The sequence below is a fragment of the Folsomia candida genome, unplaced genomic scaffold (assembly GCF_002217175.1).
Source record: "Folsomia candida strain VU population unplaced genomic scaffold, ASM221717v1 Fcan01_Sc001, whole genome shotgun sequence".
NCBI classification, from domain to species: Eukaryota; Metazoa; Arthropoda; class Collembola; order Entomobryomorpha; family Isotomidae; genus Folsomia; species Folsomia candida.
Window position 1 is genome coordinate 27,024,531 of NW_019091193.1, and position 17,372 is coordinate 27,041,902.

The 17,372-nt window shown below is 40.5% G+C and overlaps 6 protein-coding genes across 8 annotated transcripts; 3 read left to right on the top strand and 3 right to left on the bottom strand.

Moving 5' to 3' along the window:
- Positions 1–12: 12 nt before the first annotated feature.
- Positions 13–2,257, top strand: LOC110849195 (lysophospholipase D GDPD1). The gene is made up of 6 exons (XM_022096574.2): positions 13–439; positions 522–564; positions 670–851; positions 955–1,178; positions 1,264–1,397; positions 1,605–2,257. The coding sequence occupies exons 1-6, from the start codon at positions 301–303 to the stop codon at positions 1,846–1,848; spliced, it is 966 nt and encodes a 321-aa protein (XP_021952266.1). The 5' UTR covers positions 13–300; the 3' UTR covers positions 1,849–2,257.
- LOC110849173 (apoptosis-inducing factor 3) lies at positions 2,144–6,613 on the bottom strand. Its single transcript, XM_022096552.2, has 11 exons — positions 6,485–6,613; positions 6,359–6,422; positions 6,115–6,290; positions 5,695–5,862; positions 5,448–5,614; positions 5,261–5,388; positions 4,486–5,014; positions 4,113–4,335; positions 3,833–4,051; positions 3,395–3,631; positions 2,144–3,281 (listed from the first exon to the last, which is right to left on the bottom strand). Exons 1-11 carry the CDS (start codon positions 6,531–6,533, stop codon positions 3,160–3,162), a joined length of 2,082 nt encoding a protein of 693 aa, XP_021952244.1. The 5' UTR covers positions 6,534–6,613; the 3' UTR covers positions 2,144–3,159.
- Positions 6,614–6,870: 257 nt separating this feature from the next.
- Positions 6,871–9,333, top strand: LOC110849184 (probable diaminopimelate decarboxylase, chloroplastic). The gene is made up of 9 exons (XM_022096563.2): positions 6,871–7,093; positions 7,175–7,291; positions 7,414–7,572; positions 7,648–7,754; positions 7,821–7,994; positions 8,056–8,345; positions 8,428–8,589; positions 8,666–8,842; positions 9,204–9,333. The coding sequence occupies exons 1-9, from the start codon at positions 6,921–6,923 to the stop codon at positions 9,285–9,287; spliced, it is 1,443 nt and encodes a 480-aa protein (XP_021952255.1). The 5' UTR covers positions 6,871–6,920; the 3' UTR covers positions 9,288–9,333.
- Positions 9,311–10,578, bottom strand: LOC110845681. Its single transcript, XM_022092147.2, has 3 exons — positions 9,953–10,578; positions 9,730–9,873; positions 9,311–9,641 (listed from the first exon to the last, which is right to left on the bottom strand). Exons 1-3 carry the CDS (start codon positions 10,286–10,288, stop codon positions 9,585–9,587), a joined length of 537 nt encoding a protein of 178 aa, XP_021947839.1. The 5' UTR covers positions 10,289–10,578; the 3' UTR covers positions 9,311–9,584.
- A 104-nt stretch (positions 10,579–10,682) lies between these two features.
- Positions 10,683–14,187, top strand: LOC110857073 (pre-rRNA-processing protein TSR1 homolog). The gene is made up of 11 exons (XM_022105684.2): positions 10,683–10,912; positions 10,978–11,065; positions 11,135–11,329; positions 11,414–11,577; positions 11,667–12,217; positions 12,293–12,674; positions 12,742–12,974; positions 13,081–13,335; positions 13,406–13,513; positions 13,596–13,803; positions 13,890–14,187. Exons 1-11 carry the CDS (start codon positions 10,786–10,788, stop codon positions 14,039–14,041), a joined length of 2,463 nt encoding a protein of 820 aa, XP_021961376.1. The 5' UTR covers positions 10,683–10,785; the 3' UTR covers positions 14,042–14,187.
- LOC110857084 lies at positions 14,176–16,965 on the bottom strand. Of its 3 annotated transcripts, none has more exons than XM_035846797.1 (10): positions 16,883–16,965; positions 16,617–16,782; positions 16,376–16,546; positions 16,108–16,309; positions 15,925–16,024; positions 15,698–15,830; positions 15,391–15,633; positions 15,110–15,308; positions 14,524–15,039; positions 14,176–14,444 (listed from the first exon to the last, which is right to left on the bottom strand). In XM_035846797.1, the coding sequence occupies exons 2-10, from the start codon at positions 16,780–16,782 to the stop codon at positions 14,291–14,293; spliced, it is 1,884 nt and encodes a 627-aa protein (XP_035702690.1). In that variant the 5' UTR covers positions 16,883–16,965; the 3' UTR covers positions 14,176–14,290. The 3 variants fall into 3 exon arrangements, with proteins under 3 accessions (XP_035702690.1, XP_035702685.1, XP_021961385.1); XM_035846792.1 differs by having other exon boundaries at positions 16,855–16,897; XM_022105693.2 differs by having other exon boundaries at positions 16,617–16,916.
- Positions 16,966–17,372: the final 407 nt, after the last annotated feature.

Here is a 17,372-nt window from a genome sequence, read left to right on the forward strand (position 1 = left end):
GGCTCCGTTCCATTTCATCGCAGGGAAATTCAACCACTTTCCCCAATCCAAATTCAGCTGTGACGAAGAAACAATCATGAATCTACCGATCTTATCTTTGATAACAACAACACTACACAATCCACAATTAAAACTTGACTAGTCATTTCTTGTTATCTGTAATGGTGGTCTCGTCCAAAATTTATAATTTATCTAAACCCGTCCTTTCAAGCCAAATATAAAACTCAGTCCTCTACCAATTTACGTTTAGATTTGTAAATATTTTCGTCTCTGGAAACGTTAACTGTTCTTTTTTTAACGATGACGATCTGTTGTCCAGCCGCGCTCGGAGCGTTTGTAACGTATGCGATTGCATCCACATTTTTCTGGCATTATCCACACCTACTTCATAAAAAGAAACGTGTTGCATTCACTGCGGCACATATTTCACATCGGGGAGGTAAGTCTTAAATAGTTTGATAGTTAGAGAGGATTGTATATTTAACTAGTTGACGTTTTTACTATCTTGAATTGTATTATAGGATCCGCGGAGGGATACGAAAACACCATCCGTGCCTTTAGAAAGTACGTTGGATATGGATTAGAGATGCATTTTTTATGACATGACTAACTTAACATGATAATTGATGATTACATTTAATAATAACTAATATTTGTAATGATTAACAGCGCCATCGACAAAGGGACCGACATGCTCGAGCTGGACGTCCGTTTGACGAAGGATGGTCGTGTCGTGGTCTTTCACGACGCTGATTTGAGCAGAATGACTGGGAAAAATGTCAAAATTTCCGACCTCGAGTACAGTCAACTACCCATTTTGTGCCCAGCAGTACATATTGATACGATTCCAGGTATTTATTACGACGAAAGGTCATCATTTTTTAACCTTTCACTTGAAATTGTAGAGAATTGTATAAAGTTGTACATAATAAATAATAACGTAATTGTGTACAGGCACAAAATTTAGTGACCTCTCCTGGCCGGAGGATGACCGACGTATCCCCCTTTTACGTCAAGTCTTCCGTGAGTTTCCGACCGTTCCGATGAACATCGACATTAAGGATAATGACGACAAACTTATCAGAAAAGTAGGAAAGTTGCTAAACGAATTCCACCGGACAGAGATAACCGTGTGGGGTAGTTTTAACAATCGCGTATGTAAACAGTGTTTCGTCACGGTAAGGACTAATACCGAACTACTGTTATGAGTCAATATAATACATGAATCAATAAGTGCTTATTACAACTATTTTTCCCTTACAGAGTCCAGATACGCATCTTTTCTTTTCCGCGACCCGAGTCATCGTTTTGGTACTTTTCGCTGTAACTGGTATCCTCCCCTTCATTCCGTTAAGAGAATCGCACTACGAAGTATTTCTTCCTCTTGCGATGAAAAAGTGAGTCAGACAATTCACACCAAGTTTTGTAACCGTGTAAACTTTGTAGAATTTGAAACACCTCGGTCAATCAATCGGTGTCTCGACATTACATTTCAGCTTCTCAGTTTGCACGGTTATAACTTGCATCAATTAGAATCTGCACCATCAATATTCTCATTTTCTATCCAAATTTTATCTAAATTTTAATTACTTAATTTTTTTTAGACGCCGCCTCCAAAATGGGGGAAAGCTCTCTCTCACGGAAACCGTGATTCTCTTTTTTTCCTCCCTACTTGTTTGGAAGCCGATGATTGCGCATTTGCAGAGACGCGGAATTCAAGTCTATTTATGGGTTTGCAACAGCGAGGAAGAGTTCGCCGCGTGTAAATCAGTCAACGCCACGGGAATTATGACGGACCGACCGACAAAGTTGAGGGAGTTTTTAGATAAGAGAGACCCCCCTAAATAAACTCCAACATATATCAAATAAAGGGCCAAGAATGTACAATCCACTTCTACAATACATGTCTAAATTTATAATCAATGCAAATTTATGTTCTCCAAGTTTGTAAGAAAGAAACGCTAAAGAAACTTTGTGATATTGATAATCCAATTTCGAAAGTATTTCGGTAAAGAGAAAACATGCCAACCTGTTGTGTCACAAAATATCGTAGCATCAAAGTATTTACAGAGAAAAATGCAATAATAATGAGTCAAAGTTGATACAATTCTAGTAGAAATTTCCAGTCTAGTCAACAACACTATACGGTTTTTCATGGCAAGAAGATACGCATTTATTTTACCTTTTTCAAACGCTATACACAATGTTTTATATAAGTAAACTGATAGTGCTAAATAAATACGCTTGTAATTCCAAATTAACCAGTATTTTGTGTGCTAATTGCTATACTACAGACTAAAATATCAGATTGGTTATTGGTCCCTTCTTTCTTTCATTGTCTTTTCGATTTCATCACTATAAATGCACCGTAATTATTGTAATTAGTTACTTAATTATACATTGCAATTTTAACATGATTGGTTACTTATTATTTAATTATGTATCTATTTATTCTCTTTGGTCTTTCATTCTTTGGAAGCATAATTAGCATAAGCAATTGAAGAGCAATTAACTATAATTACCCAACCGGACAAAATATTATTATTTGCATTGACGATATTCACACCACTTGTGTAACTTTGTAAGCTGTGTAAATTTTTGAGATGGACGAACCAAAAACACAGAAAATTGTGAAGATTGATTTGAAATTACTTTAGAGAGATTTTTTGCAAATTTGATAACTTTACAGTTACACAGCTTACACAGTTAATAATAGTTGCAGGTGAATTGTCTGATTATTTTGTTAAATACTGAACCGATAATATCATCGTCACTTACCACACCACAAAAATTATGATGATAATGCGTGTGGGGTACTAGAGAAGAGCCTGACCAGCAGCAGTAACACATTAAAGACTAATTAATTGTGTACTATAATATAATAATAATACTTGACATCATCGTCACTCTGATCTCCTGATCTTCATATATTTAAGTACCGGTTAAATAGCACCCTTTAAACCTTTCCACACTTTATTAAATTTTACGTTTCATTTTTTTTGTGAAATAATAATGATCACAATGATCACACAGAGAATTTAATCATATCACAACAGATTACGACTGAATATTTTTGCAAGTACCATTTTCCTAGTACTTGTGCACCGCAATTCGTTGCCAGTTAAAGACAACAAGAAATAATACTAAACAGAGATCCAATCAGTAAAAGATCGGTCGCCTCGTCGGAGTTCGGCGAGTTCGCACAAATGCAAAATTTCTAGCGAAACGGAATCGCGTATCTTTGTACAAAGCTAAACGTTGGAAGTTTAAACGGACTGGATCTACAAACAAAATTGAAAATTCAAGCTCATGTTCATTTCGTTGTTTAAATTAATTACCCAAATTTTCAACTTTAAAATTTTAGTTTGATCCCACTTTACAACAGTCGGCTTACCATACTTGGCCATAATTTCAAGCTTGGTGGGTCGATGGAACTTTTTCTGTTTTCTGTAAAACAGCTTTTCATAAATACTCATGATTGGTTTATGAATATATTCGACATCTTTTCGAGCCGCTTTCTTGAAATCCTTCTTCCTTCTGTCAACCCAGGAGCGTTGGACGATGTGTGCGATCAGATCGTACTCGTTGACGTCCTCTTCGTACGTATACTTGAGTCCGAAGATTGTATCACCTGGAAGAATCGTCTTAAAGCGTGAGCGGAAGTGTGACCTCTCACAAAATATTGGCATTAGTTAATTAATACTAAATGAATAAGTAACATGGCAAGAAACCCAATACTAAACAGGACTAATTATGAATAGTTAGTGAACTAAAGTGCATTTTTTTGTCATGGCTATCTGTTTCCTTCCTCCCTACTCATAAAAATCAGTACCAGAGATCGGTTTTTGAGTAAAGATGCTTGTGATGTACTCGGGATACTCTTCATCGTAGTGGACATTGTCCTGCAGGTCGAACGACAACTTGGCCGCGATCGGGTCGCAGTTACAGGCGCAGGCGGCCACCGTCTTCCATCCACGTTTGTAGAGGACGAGAAACTTGAGGGCGTTCAGATCGCCGAAGATGACCGTATGGTTGTAGTGCTCTCCATAGCCTGGGACATATTAGCAAGTAAGAAATTGATAAGTGGAGGCAGATATGTGCAGTATACTTACCAACGTAACGGAGCGTCACTCCAGCTACGGTTGTCCAGAAGAAGGGAACCGTTTCAATGATGGACTCTGGCTGCCGATCTGCCATGGCAAGAGCCGCGATGTGTCCCATTTTCTGGGCCATTCCAAAATGACCGCATTGAGCCTTTGTTGTCACAGAACTGCGGCATGGGAAGGTGACTATGTCCCCGCAGGCGTAGTGGTCGCGAAGATGGGTCTCCATATACTGGTGGTGGTGGGAACAAAAAGAGAACCATGTTGGGCATTAATAAAATAAAATTGAAACACAATGTTCAAAGTTTCGACAAAAAACGTAAGCGATATCTCATTTCGCAACAAATTCTCTACTATTAAGATTATGACGAATTTACCATACCTCATTGACCGGGATGAATCCACCTTGCATTCCTAGAGCAGGCTCATGGGGAAGCTTGAAGCCATCATTTTCCAGCTGTGGCTTATACGGCAGGATCATGTCCGTATTCGGGATACCGCCGATAGCAAAGATGACCAGGTCGCATCTGATTGATCGCTTCTTGAGGGTCCGAATCTTCCAAACATTTTTCTTTGCATTGCCGTAAATTTTTTTGATTGCGTCGGAACAAATAAAGCGAACGTTCCTCCCAAACTTTTTAAGCAAGTGCTGTTGAACGACGCGACCCACGGAGTCGCCAAAAGTAATGCCGTATGGACGTTTACTACGGTGGATGACGTAGACTCTTCTTGCAAGGAGGCTCAGCGAGGGGAGGATTTCCATCGCGATGAATCCAGCCCCCATCATGACGACCACATTGCCTTTGGACTTCTCCTTGATGCGGCGCGAGTCGCGAAGGTCGTACAAGGTTTCGATGTTGCCCAGATCAGTGCCGATTATTCCGTTCTTTGTCGAGATCGGGACACGGGGTCTGCAAGGGAAAAACGTATTTTGTAAGTAACATTTTCAATGCACCAAGATAAATGGTTTAACTTGTTATCAAATATTTGGAAAATTATTAAAAATCAGGTGTCACTTTTTCAACCATTCAAGGCTTTTCGAAAATGAAAGTTTACGCGTATCGGATACAAAGCAAAATTTTAATGATTATACCTCGTTTTGAGTATAACAACAAATGCGCACACTAATTTTTGAAATTATTTTACATTAAACTCACTTCATTCCGGTTGCGATTAAAATCCTATGATATTCAACCGTCTCGTCCATCCCATCGATCGTAAGCTCTTGTTCTTCGACATCCAAAGAGGTGACATTTGCACTCAGCATGACCTCAATTTCTGCCGCCTGAAAGGAATCATTATTAAAGAAAACATCAAATTAAACAAAATAAAAATTGATCCCACCTCAAACCAAGCCTCGTCCCTCAATTTGATCTTGTCCCAGTCAATGCCGAGCGATTTGCTCAACTTGGTCCGATCATAGGGCAAATAGTCGTCTTTCGTGATCATTATGATCCGACCGTCCCAACCGATTTCTCGTAACGTTTGAGCCGCGGAAAGACCACCAGGGCCTGGACATTAACAGTAAAATAATGTTTATCCAAATAAGTGGCAATAAAATTTCGACCTTTATATCAAAGGCGGTACACACCTGCTCCAAAGATGACGTAGAGGTCCTGCTTCACCTGCAGACTGCACATGGGTCGCTGAACCGTGTACGTTCCGATGTTGTTGGGATACACGGTCAATTTTCCTGTCTCGTCCCGTTTCACGGGGTATGAGGGGATGCAATCCAGACTGGGATAGTCTTCGATGTCACCTATGTATTAAACATAGAAGGATAAGTTAAAGTCACAACAACCTCTGGATAAGAAATGACATTAATTCATCCTGAGAGTATTCACGCCACTTTTATAACTGTACAAATTATATGGGAAGAATGCAAGATTTGGATTGATCAAGGGGTATAAAATGGGTATGATTTTTGAGCTGGAGATGTTTCGGCGAAGGTTGTTTTTCATTAAAGTTGACAAAATTTGAATTTAAGTTTGAAATGGGATATTACACACACCTGTCCGCACATCAAACGACGCCCCGTGCCAGGGACACTTGATAATCCCATCGAGATAAGCACCCTTTGCCAAATTCGCCCCGTAATGAGGACACTTGCTCCCGTACGCGTAAAAATTCCCCTCCACTTGCGACATGAGTATGGTAAATTCCGGCGTTACCTTAATTTCCCTTACTCTATAGATAATACAAAATAGTAGTTAATATTTTAAATTAAAATTAAATTCCATCCCATTTCTACTCACTCTTGCGTCCCGTAATCTTCAACCCGTCCGGCGTCAATGCCTTCATCATCTGCATCAACTTCACCTACACGATAAGAAAAAGGCGTTAAATTTGATAACTCAAATCAACTACTGAATCCAACTCACCAATCTCGGGAATCTGGATATCCTTCTCTTTCGAACAGCCGAGCCCCATCGTACAACTTTTGCACAACCACACCCAACTTCCTGTTTGTGATTCTGGTGGTGGTGCGTTTCGTCACACGGGTGACGAAAAAGAAATGATTAAGTTTACCGATAAAAGATAAGTGACTTATCCCCGTAAGAAATTGGAGAGACAGAGAGAGAGAGAGGACCAAACCACAACAGATGACAGGTTGTAAACACACAATGACAGACTGACCCAGAAATGAAAGTGAAATGGAAAAAAAGTAGATCAGATCACCATCGTCGTCTCAATATTCCCATTTCGTCATTAAATTAACTGTCGTCATAAATATGTCCACTTGACATGTACATCATTGGTTAATTTGTTTTCGGTCCACCTGTTGCAAAAGAGTAGATAAGCGAAAAACGTAAAAGTATGGATAACCTTGTCGATAAGGTACTTACCCCACCACAATCTCCGTCATCGGCCTTTTTCTCTTATCGGAATGGTCTCCTGTACTGTGAAGAGGTCAGTATAGACGATTTTCTAACCACTAGCTTATCTAAAACGGAGGATAAGAAAGATGTAGTCAATATCAATGGAAAAGTGTAAGAAGAACATATATAAGCATAACGTAATTAAAATACTGTTAATAATGATTGATAAGGTATCAATTACTTAATTTTTAGAGTGACCTTGGACGTTCCACCCACCCCGGTATTTCTGTACAGCTTGGCCGCTTTGAAGTCCAACGTGTCGAAATATTTGGACGCCATACGAACTTCAGAGTTGAAGTGTCGCCTTGGGTAAAGACTAGAGAAAGAGATGAATTGACGTCATTGACGATAAGCTGCTCTATTATTTATTACATCGTGTCATCATATGAGAATAATATTATGATGAGCAGATGATAACCATTTCGTCACAGATATGCCGTCAAAGCGAACGGGAACCATACCATTTTGACTACACTGCATCAATCCGGGGTGGAAATGCTAGTATGCGTTTCCGGAAATGAAGTTCTCTCAGGAATTCAGGCCGGTTTTGAGCCCAGAAATATAATTTTGAACGGAAATGGGAAACAAGAGTGAGGATAAAATTTTGAAAATAATTATTTACTTAATTTTAAAAAATTATAATTTGTTTTTAACATAAATTTAAGATGGGAAATAAAGCTTGCGATCCAATTCGGTCTCCTGCTCAATGTAGATTCCGTCTTTGACGCGAAAAATATTGCAAACGTGGCTAAATTGCATCCTGGACGAGAAGGTGCGTCATTTTCCGGAATTCATGTAGCTGTTGACATGTCATGACCTCTAAAAATGTCTGATTTAGTCCGCCTCCTTCTCCGAATTCGTCCCAGTGCCACAATCCACAAAGGAGATTTGGCCATCCATCCCTACGTGAATACTGCAGAAGCATCCAAATTTGGCTTCGGGAAGGATGAGTTGGATCAGGTTTTGACAATATTGGAGGGTCAGGAAACCACCAAAGTGGTCGGGATTCATTGTAAGAAAGTGCTAATTAACAGGAGAATCTTATCAAAAGTTATGACTAATTTGTATCTCAGGTCATCTCGGATCTTGTATTTACGACCCCGACGTGTATCACTCTATCGGCAAAATAATGACCGACATGGTTGACGAATTGGGGAAGAGGGGTCACACCGTGGAGCTGCTCGACATCGGGGGCGGCATAGGGATCGATTACTACAAAGTGGTACCAGGCATGGAAGAATACGGGGTCAAGACAAGTCCGAACCCTCATCAAGTCGTCCCAAATATCGCCTCATTTATGTCCATCTTAGCCAAAACTCTGCCCAAAAATGTGAACATCATTTTGGAACCGGGTCGATCCATGGTAGGACAAATTTTAATATTACAAAGTAGTTAACAAAACATCCAATCAAAGGTGGGGTAATACAAATTATGCACATTTCCAGGTCGCCGACACTGCCCTCGTAGCTTGCAAAGTGCTCGGAAGGAAGGTGGCTGGACAAAAGAAATTCGTCATTGTTGACGCCTCCATGTCGGAAGTGATTCGACCCTGCTTGTACGGTGCCCATCATCAAATCCTTCCCACCAAGTTGTCCAAGTCGAGTCAAGTGTGTAAATTAATTATAGTCAAATGTGCAAATTAATTAAACAGAAAATTGCATAAAATACTTGGTCCTTTCCCAGTGGGAACCGTACGACGTGGTCGGACCAATTTGCGAAAGTGCTGACTTTCTCGGTCACAATGTCCCCCTCCAAGAAGAAGATAAGGATTCGACAGCGTCTTATCTGGCAATCATGGACGTTGGTGCCTACTGCTTCTCCATGTCTTCAAACTACAATATGAGACCACGGCCCGCAGAGGTGAAGCTTAACTTATCAATGACAAATTTGTCTAAGTATACATGTCAATTCCCCGTTGTCACTTTTCCCATTTTATCAATTCACACCTGTCATGAAATGCTAACAATTGCATCAAAACTGCCTTCGTAGAACTTCTATCCATTACTTCATATCGTAGAACCACCATTAAATTCTATCACTGAAATTTTATCATAAAATCCTAAGACCTCAACTAGATCCTGGTTTGGGTCATGTAGTGCGTATCATTTCATGACATTGTGTGAATTGATGATGGGGAAATGCTAAAGGGGGGAAATTTACCGTGGGGAATTGATAAATGTAAAAATGCACGATACAATAACAATATCCTTCTCACATGCAGATTATGATTGACGGCACGACTTGGACAACAATTCGGGAAAGAGATACCTTCCAAAATGTTACAGGGAGAGGAACAATTAATTGACTGGCATTAGTTACATTACAACATTTAATAAAAACTATACCCTTACGATCAGGCCTTTATTAATACATCATATGTACACATAGAGAGATATTATACATTATGAATGCATATTATAAAATTTCAATTTTGAAAAATTTTAAGATATTTGTGCACATTACATGCAATAATTGCACATAACAAGACTATGATTGATTAGAATAACAAGTTTTAGTTTGGATTGCTCTTATAAATTTAATACATTTTAGTTATCCTTGTCTCCCTCCACGTCTGACCAACTATCATCATCCTCATCCCATGTCAGTGTTCTTCGTACACTAGGATCACGAAGCAGGATATCCACATAGTTTGCCGCAACTATAATCAAAAAAAAATATTCGTTATCTACCTTCCCTTCTGAGTGATTCATTCCATTTATGAACATTTATTATTTTAGATAATCTACTTGATCCGCGCATTCCGATGGCTCTTCCTCATCGCCGGTGCTGGCATCCCCTTCCCCCGATGGAACCGGGGTCCTGTTGTACTCGGATGTGGGAGATCGTGGGTCCACTGAATTGTCTCCCGTACCTTGCTCCTTACAGTATCGCTGTGAAATCAGATTCATGATATTGTAGCCTTCAATATCTAGACTACGACCACATTTGGACATTATCAGTTCGCCTTACCTCATATGAAGTTGATGGTCTTGAATCAACAAAGTGGTACGTAGTAGGAAGAGAATCCAAGTAATCACGAAGCAGCTTCTGATCCTCTGGCGATAATGGCCAGTCCCCAATACGAGGCACTGGCAATGGTGCCTTCGCACGGAGCGAAGGTCCTTCCACACTTGTCGACGGCGCCTCAACACTTGTCGACGGTCCTTTCACACTTGGCGACGGCGCCTTCGCACTGGACGGAGCGGCCTCCACATTTGTCTCCACACGGGGCGAACCTGCGTTTACATTGCGCCGCGGTGCGTCCACGTTGGGCCGTTTGGAAAAACGAGACTTGATGTTGCCCATTTCGACCTTTTTCCACTTTAATACTTTCCTCAGTTGAAATTTTGCGACTTGCTTCCAGAGGTTTCGCCAACGAGTGAGGAAAAGAGAGCCAGCGACGGGACTGGAAGTTGGAAAAAGTTGAACAAACTGACTCCGTTCGTTTTACTTTTTCACCCATAAATTGGGGAAATTTGACTCATTTTCATCCCACTTGATTCTCATCTTTCCACGTTCACGGTGCGTTTTTAAGCCGTTTGGTTGAAATTTGCCCATTGCCAAGAGTAATTTGACAAGTTTAAGAAAACTAAAAGTTGTTGAATCTCGAACATCGGTATTTTTAAAACGGACAGAGTTTTCATACATGCGACGCCAGCGTGAACAAAGGTCGTCTCACGCAACCCAGCGGGAAAAGAGAGTGGCACATGCAGTGAAGTGAAGCACGTTGTTGGACTAGAGACAGGCAAATAAGTACTGTTAACTAATTAATGTTGGATTTTGTCAGTAATTAATTCCGTTAAATGGGTCGAGTCCGTAATTCGGGAAGTAGTGGGGCCGGTCATCGCGCCGGACCACTCAAACAAGCCAACAAGAAGCATAAAACTGGACGGCATCGGAGTAAAGGCACTCTCGACACGGAAACGAGAGGTATATTAATTTAAATTACTATTAAGTTCTAATTGTTATGTGATAATGACCACTTAATTAATTAGGTCGTGTTCCAAGCATGGATTCTATTTCCAAAAGGTCTAAGGGAATGACTAGCCGGGCGGAAAGGAAGAAACAGGCAGCTGTCGAAAGGTGAATGCTTTTAATTAATAATATAGAATTAAATTGTGCCTTTATATTGGAAATTATTCATTGTCACAGAATGAAGAAGATGGCAGAGACTGTAGAAAAGAAGAAGGCGGTGGGTGGGATGCGAGGAGCTCCAATTTGTGTTGCCCTCATCCCCCTCTCTGCAACTACGAATGTTGACTTCATGCTCAAGTTTATTCTCTCAAACGTGAAAGGATTTGGGACCGTGGTAGGACAATCGGCCGAAGGTGCAGCGACACATGTCAAGTAAGACAGCTATTAGTTAAATTAACAAACTGTTAACGTATTTTTATTCATTCTCTTACACATCTCTTCCTCCTCGTTTGATAGGTTATCAAATGGAAAGAACATCATGTTGGTGAAGCCTCCATCCAATGATATCTGGGCAGTGTTGGACACTCTAAAACAGAGTGACATTTCCCTGTTTTTGATGCCAATCTTAGATGAAATTTCCCCCGAGGGGTTGACACTCTTGAAAACTGCGAAAGAACAAGGTGCAGTAGTATTTGACATAAGTGATGTCGTTGTCTAATTAATTTAACACGTCGTTTATGTAATGTTTCCTATTTCCTAATCTTTCTAGGTCTACCAACCCCATTTCTCGCCGTTAGTTCTTCATTTACCAAGCAGGAGGAGAGATCATTTCTAAAATCCATCCAGAAGCTTGTCCCAACCGATAAGATTTTTCCACTTTTGAATCCTGGACAGATTTCAAATCTATTGAGAATGATTTCTGTCTCCAAGTTAACTATCCCTCGACCGTGGGGGTTGAGATCGTCTCTTTTCATTGAGAACTGTGTCCCATACCACGCCATTGACCAGGCCGTACTGCATCCAAACTATGTCGCCGCAGCTCCAGAGGATGGCCATTTGAATCTACTCCAAGTCACTGGAGTTATCCGACGCAAGAATTTGAACCCGTACAAACCCGTTCTCATTTCTGGAGGTGGAGCCTTTCAAATTTTGCGAGTTGATGTAACTCCGATGAAAATTCCGACAGAGTTCATTTCTGCCGAGCAGTTGGAACACGATGGGGGTGAAGTAGCAGCAAGTGGTCTTCCTCCTAGATTTTTTTACGATCCGTTAGCTGTGCCGCAAGAGGAAGTTGATACGGTTGAGAATAATGATGACGAGGTGACGCTGAAGTTTGGCACTTATATTGTCAGTGGAAATGTGTATCTTCACATATGTTTTTTTTTAAATATGCAGATGCGAGACGATGACATGTCAGATATCGACGCCTTGAGCGACAACGACTATCCATCAGAAGATGATGACGATGACGACGACGATGATGATGAAGACGATTCTCAAAGTCAAATGTCAATGGACGTGGAAAGTGAAAGTGGTGCTGGTGTTGGAACAAGCAAGAAAAAGAAGAAGAAGGCACAAACCAAGCAGGGGTTGCCCAAAGGAACTTCCGAATACCAGGCCGACTGGTTAGTCAATTCGGATGGAGAGGCCGACCAGGATATCATAGGGTCAGATGAGGAACTAGAGAATGATGAGGAAGAAAGTGAAGGCGACGACTATGACGATAACCAAGAAATGGATTGGGAGGAAGAGAAACGACAAGTACAGATTAGGAAAGGTAAGTAATTAGACAAAACAAATTATTAAACAAAATTGTAAACTAAAATTTAATTTTATTGTTCCAGATGCGAAAACAGAGGCTGAATTTCCGGATTGGGTCGACACACCTTTGGAGACTTTAGCTAAAGTCAGATTTCAAAAGTATCGAGGACTTCAGTCGTTCAAAAATTCAAGTTGGGATGTGAATGAAAATTTGCCCAAAGAATATGGAAAGATTGTTCAATTTCAAAACTATAAGCACGTCTACAAAGTTGTATTGGGAAAAAAGGTGGCGGATGATGGACCAGGCTACATCCCGGTAACTATAATACTGGCTAACATTGCATTGTTTTTAAAGTTCTATTGTAATAATTAATGTAATAATTAATGTATTAATTAATGTATTAATTAATTGCATTAATCAGATTGGCCAACGAGTTACCATTATTTTGAAACCACTGGATGAACACAGTTCGAAAATGGTTGGCACGATAGGCTCTTCAAAACCGGTATCTCTGGTATCTCTACTCCGCCATGAAATGAAGATGTCGGTGCTCAACTTTCAACTAAATCTTAGCGACGTGTTAAAGAACAAAGAGGAGCTCATATTTCAAGTGGGTTATCAACGCTTCTCCGCAAAACCCGTGTTGAGTGAGGTTTCACCAGGAAATAAACACAGAGTGAGTTGGTACAAGTTTAAAATTAAATGAAGAAGAATTTGACATTAATTTGAACCTTTGAATTTTGTAGATGATCCGCTACGGACAAGTTAACCAAAGTTGTATGGCCACTGTATTTGCTCCCATCGTGTTTCCTCCTGCTTCTGTTATTGTATTCAAAATGGCCAAAGGAGAATTGGTAAGGGTCATATCGAATCGAATCTTAATTAACCTTAATCCTGTATCTGTAATTATATTTCTATTTTATTTTGCATTCGCAGATCCCTGTTGCAAACGGTCACTTATTTTCCGTCGACCCAGCTCGTCTCGTTATTAAGCGTGTTCTCCTGAGTGGTCATCCCTTCAAAGTTTCAAACAAGAATGCCGTTGTTCGATTCATGTTCTTCAACAGGGAAGATATCGACTGGTTTAAACCAGTGGAGCTGAAGACACGCTACGGTCGTCGGGGTCATATTAAAGAACCGCTGGGTGAGTTGCACAGCAAAACGAATATTTAATTTATGTAGATGTGTAGGGTGCATTTTTCTACTATTTTAATTTTCTACCTCATTTAGGAACACATGGTCACATGAAGTGCAGTTTCGATGGACAAATGAAATCTCAGGACACTGTTCTCATGCCTTTGTACAAGCGTGTCTTCCCCAAGTGGAACTATGAACCCTTCGTCCCAGCCTTCACAATTTTTGATTCGTATCAAAAATCATAACGCAATTTAGATTATATTTAAAATAATTATAGTTTAATATTATTTACATAATCTACATCGTTATTTGAAAAACATTGCAAATGTTTTGAACCGTGTGCGCACTGATTTTGTGTAACTTACAAAATAAACGTATATTTAGAAAACCAGAATATATTGTTTATTTATTTTTCAGTCTGTCGTGTCGTTATAAGTATTTGGGTTTGTTGAATATGGATTCATGCTTGTTTCATACTTTAATTGGCAATAGCTCTATTTTAGTTTTGGAACATCCTTAATCACAAAGTCGGCCAACATTTGAGCGTAACCTTTTCCTTGTGGGTCCGGATTTAAAGCAGCAATTCCTCCTCCTCCCAAAGACTTTTCGAGGACAAAGTTGAGCCCCTTTACACCACGCAGTTCATACCTGCATAAAATAGAACTTCATGTAATAATTGATTGATTATAATTGAAGGGGTCTTCAGGTTCATTATTTAGCCACTCACCGCTTACAAACAGGGACTCCTTGAAATTTATGTTTAAAATAATCAATAACTTCCGACCCACCAAGACGGGTGGAAATGTATGGAAACCAGTCCGGATTTCGAGCGATGACGCCAATGTTGCAAGTGTCGCCTTTGTCCCCCGAGCGAAGCCAGGCGAGGTCACTCAACTTGTAGGAATAAGTCCCCGATGGTACCGTCGCTGTGGTCGATTCTGCTGTCCCAATTTTTTCTAGATCTTCCAATCCAGTGAATTTGTCATTGCCAGGATCCACCCAACTCTCCTCGTGGCCATCCGAAGTTTGAATTTTAACGACGAGCTTCTCCTTGGGAAAAAGGTAGGAGAAGAAGTGCAGCAAGGGAGCTGGTTTTGGTCTTCCAGAAATGACGGTGGTCAAACCAGGCGCCATTCCAGTGCCTGCAGAAGCAATCTCTTTGGCGAATATTTCTAGCGCTTTTCTCTCCGAGTGGTGAACAGCCATCCAGAGCACGGCGTCACGAGTGGCCAAGTTTTCAGGTCTGGAATATATGCAATTTTACCAATCTTTAAAACGTTTTTTATCAAATAAGGTCCTAAATTCCTACGAACCTCGCATTATCTCCATAAGCCTCCTCCGATCCTAGAATTTGAACATACTTCCGCTTAAAGTCCTCAAGTTTGAGCATTTTATACAGAAAACTGGATCGTTTTAGTATCGCTTCAGCGGTTTTGCGACCCTTTTCTCGTGCCCGTGGACCAATAATTGGACACACTGCGGTGCATTTCCATCCTTCTTGGAATGTTCCACCTGGAGAAAAACACAACATTACGTTATACATAAATATAAATATGTTGTTGACGCCAAGTTCCAGAGCTGCTTGCAATCATACCGACTTTATAGGTTGACGTAGGCGCCCTGCCCTTCGCCCCAGAGACCTTAACTCCACCCTCCACCTCCTCCAATTCCACGTTCGAAAAATCACAAACTACATCCGGCAAGACGTACGCGGCTGGGTTGCCGATTTCGTACACTAGCTGTTCCCCAACCGTTCCCCTGGTAAGGAGACCTCCTGTACCTTCCGGTTTTGTGATTGTGATTCCGCCGTCGGAGGAGCAAATGGCGATAGGGAATCCTACATCGTGAGAATTATGGATTTCAACACAAATTTGTGCATATAAATTAATTGTCATTCTGACCATTGTTCTCCCACCCTGACACAGAATCCCAATCCGTGTAAATCCCTCCAGTAGCTTGAGCACCACACTCGATAAGATGTCCGGCTAGAGAACCTTTCGCCATGAGGTCGTAATCTTGCGGCGACCATTTATACTGTAGTACAAAGTAATAGGGTAATTTATTATATTTGATACTTGCGTAGAAATGTCCCACTATTTCATCCACACAAAAATATATCGTCATTTACGGTATGGATAAGCGGTCCCAGAGCCAGAGCAGAATCTGTACATCGTCCCGTGATCACTATGTCTGCGCCAAGGTCGAGAGCACGACTTATGGGGCCAGCACTGCAAATATCAGACATAAACAAGATAAAATTAGGCACTACTTCTCTACAAATCAGTAAACAACGAGTAGTCCACCCACCCACCCGAGATAGGCATTCGCACTGGTCACAGTTTGTGGTGAGGGGCACTGTTCCAGCGTTAAGGTGTCCTTCGAATGGAGAAGATCGTCCCCAGTGACAAGGGCGACTTTGAGACCTGTACAACCAACCTTCTCCGCCACGCCGAGAAGAGTCTTCATACACGCCGAAGGGTTCACTCCGCCCGCATTCGTCACAATTTTAATACCTAAACAATAAACATGTCATAACCTTGAAAGTGACCTTTATAAAACATATTCTGCAATATGCGCACCTTGTTTCTTAACTGCCGGCAGTAAAGGTCCCACACTCTGCACAAAGTCGGGACACCATCCCCCCAACTCTGGATTTTTCTGTTGAGACGCCACCAACAAGGACATTGTCACTTCGGACAGATAATCCAAAACGAGAAAGTCCAATTTACCACGGTTGATAAGTTGACCAGCTGTGCAACAAAAGAAATACAAATTAAAACAATCCATACATATTTAATTGCTAAATAAAACAAGTCTAACCCGCAGTGGGTGTATCCCCCCAAAATCCGCTGGCACACCCGATCCGCACAACGTCTGCCTTGTTCCTGGTCGTCGTCGTGGCATAATTGGCATGTCTGGAAATACGCCCGCACCGAATTCCTGCGCCCGGCGTTAGTAGAGAGAAACGATGAAAGGGAAGACGCATCTTGATAATAATGACGTGATATAAATAACTTTACTATTTATTCCACCATAATTAATTATTATTTATCTTTACAGTAAATAAATAACACACGTTCACTCACTGATGGACTTTACACTCTGCTCGCCTTTTTCCTTGCATATGAATGTACATGGATCTCTGGTTATGTAAACAAGAATCTCAATTTAAATGTGTCATTCATTAACCAAGACCAGTCTCAAACTGCCTCTCGAATCTCATCATTGTGCTTTTGGTAGAAACCATGTTCATGCCAGTCTCAGTCTCATTCTTGCAAAAGTTGGATTTTTGCATGCAAAATTGTAATTGCTAAAAAAATACGTGTAAAGGATCACTTTTTAAATTCTGAGTACAATGGAGTTGCAAGTATTGCAAATAATAATATGCCTCCACGCCCCATAGTTTTTTTGTAGATTTGTTTCGCCAATAGTGCTCAGGTACTGGTGATCAGAAAATTAATTAAAAAATTTATTGTTAATTTTCTTTACATGATTAAAATTTACATCAATAATTGACTCATATTATTACTCAATATTGGCTACGAACGACTATGTATCGTATCGTACGCACAAAAA

What these genes read in the sequence shown, in the direction of transcription:
- LOC110849195 (XM_022096574.2), top strand. Translation starts at nt 301, where the DNA reads ATGACGATCTGTTGTCCAGCCGCGCTCGGAGCGTTTGTAACGTATGCG. An exon ending in ACATATTTCACATCGGGGAG is followed by an intron (nt 440 to 521) that starts GTAAGTCTTAAA and finishes ATTGTATTATAG; the next exon opens with GATCCGCGGAGGGATACGAA. An exon ending in CTTCCTCTTGCGATGAAAAA is followed by an intron (nt 1,398 to 1,604) that starts GTGAGTCAGACA and finishes AATTTTTTTTAG; the next exon opens with ACGCCGCCTCCAAAATGGGG.
- LOC110849173 (XM_022096552.2), bottom strand. Translation starts at nt 6,533, where the DNA reads ATGGGGCTCGGCTGTTCGAAAGAGAAGGATATCCAGATTCCCGAGATT. An exon ending in TATCCAGATTCCCGAGATTG is followed by an intron (nt 6,423 to 6,484) that starts GTGAGTTGGATT and finishes CTTATCGTGTAG; the next exon opens with GTGAAGTTGATGCAGATGAT. An exon ending in TTAATCGCAACCGGAATGAA is followed by an intron (nt 5,015 to 5,260) that starts GTGAGTTTAATG and finishes TTTCCCTTGCAG; the next exon opens with ACCCCGTGTCCCGATCTCGA.
- LOC110849184 (XM_022096563.2), top strand. Translation starts at nt 6,921, where the DNA reads ATGGATAACCTTGTCGATAAGGTACTTACCCCACCACAATCTCCGTCA. An exon ending in GAGTTGAAGTGTCGCCTTGG is followed by an intron (nt 7,292 to 7,413) that starts GTAAAGACTAGA and finishes ATTTCGTCACAG; the next exon opens with ATATGCCGTCAAAGCGAACG. An exon ending in CAAAGTGGTCGGGATTCATT is followed by an intron (nt 7,995 to 8,055) that starts GTAAGAAAGTGC and finishes TTTGTATCTCAG; the next exon opens with GTCATCTCGGATCTTGTATT.
- LOC110845681 (XM_022092147.2), bottom strand. Translation starts at nt 10,288, where the DNA reads ATGGGCAACATCAAGTCTCGTTTTTCCAAACGGCCCAACGTGGACGCA. An exon ending in GACCATCAACTTCATATGAG is followed by an intron (nt 9,874 to 9,952) that starts GTAAGGCGAACT and finishes CTGATTTCACAG; the next exon opens with CGATACTGTAAGGAGCAAGG. An exon ending in CATCGGAATGCGCGGATCAA is followed by an intron (nt 9,642 to 9,729) that starts GTAGATTATCTA and finishes TTTTGATTATAG; the next exon opens with TTGCGGCAAACTATGTGGAT.
- LOC110857073 (XM_022105684.2), top strand. Translation starts at nt 10,786, where the DNA reads ATGGGTCGAGTCCGTAATTCGGGAAGTAGTGGGGCCGGTCATCGCGCC. An exon ending in TTGAGAATAATGATGACGAG is followed by an intron (nt 12,218 to 12,292) that starts GTGACGCTGAAG and finishes TTAAATATGCAG; the next exon opens with ATGCGAGACGATGACATGTC. An exon ending in AAATGGCCAAAGGAGAATTG is followed by an intron (nt 13,514 to 13,595) that starts GTAAGGGTCATA and finishes TTGCATTCGCAG; the next exon opens with ATCCCTGTTGCAAACGGTCA.
- LOC110857084 (XM_035846797.1), bottom strand. Translation starts at nt 16,782, where the DNA reads ATGCGTCTTCCCTTTCATCGTTTCTCTCTACTAACGCCGGGCGCAGGA. An exon ending in GGGGGATACACCCACTGCGG is followed by an intron (nt 16,547 to 16,616) that starts GTTAGACTTGTT and finishes TTTGTTGCACAG; the next exon opens with CTGGTCAACTTATCAACCGT. An exon ending in TGGGACCGCTTATCCATACC is followed by an intron (nt 15,831 to 15,924) that starts GTAAATGACGAT and finishes TTTGTACTACAG; the next exon opens with TATAAATGGTCGCCGCAAGA.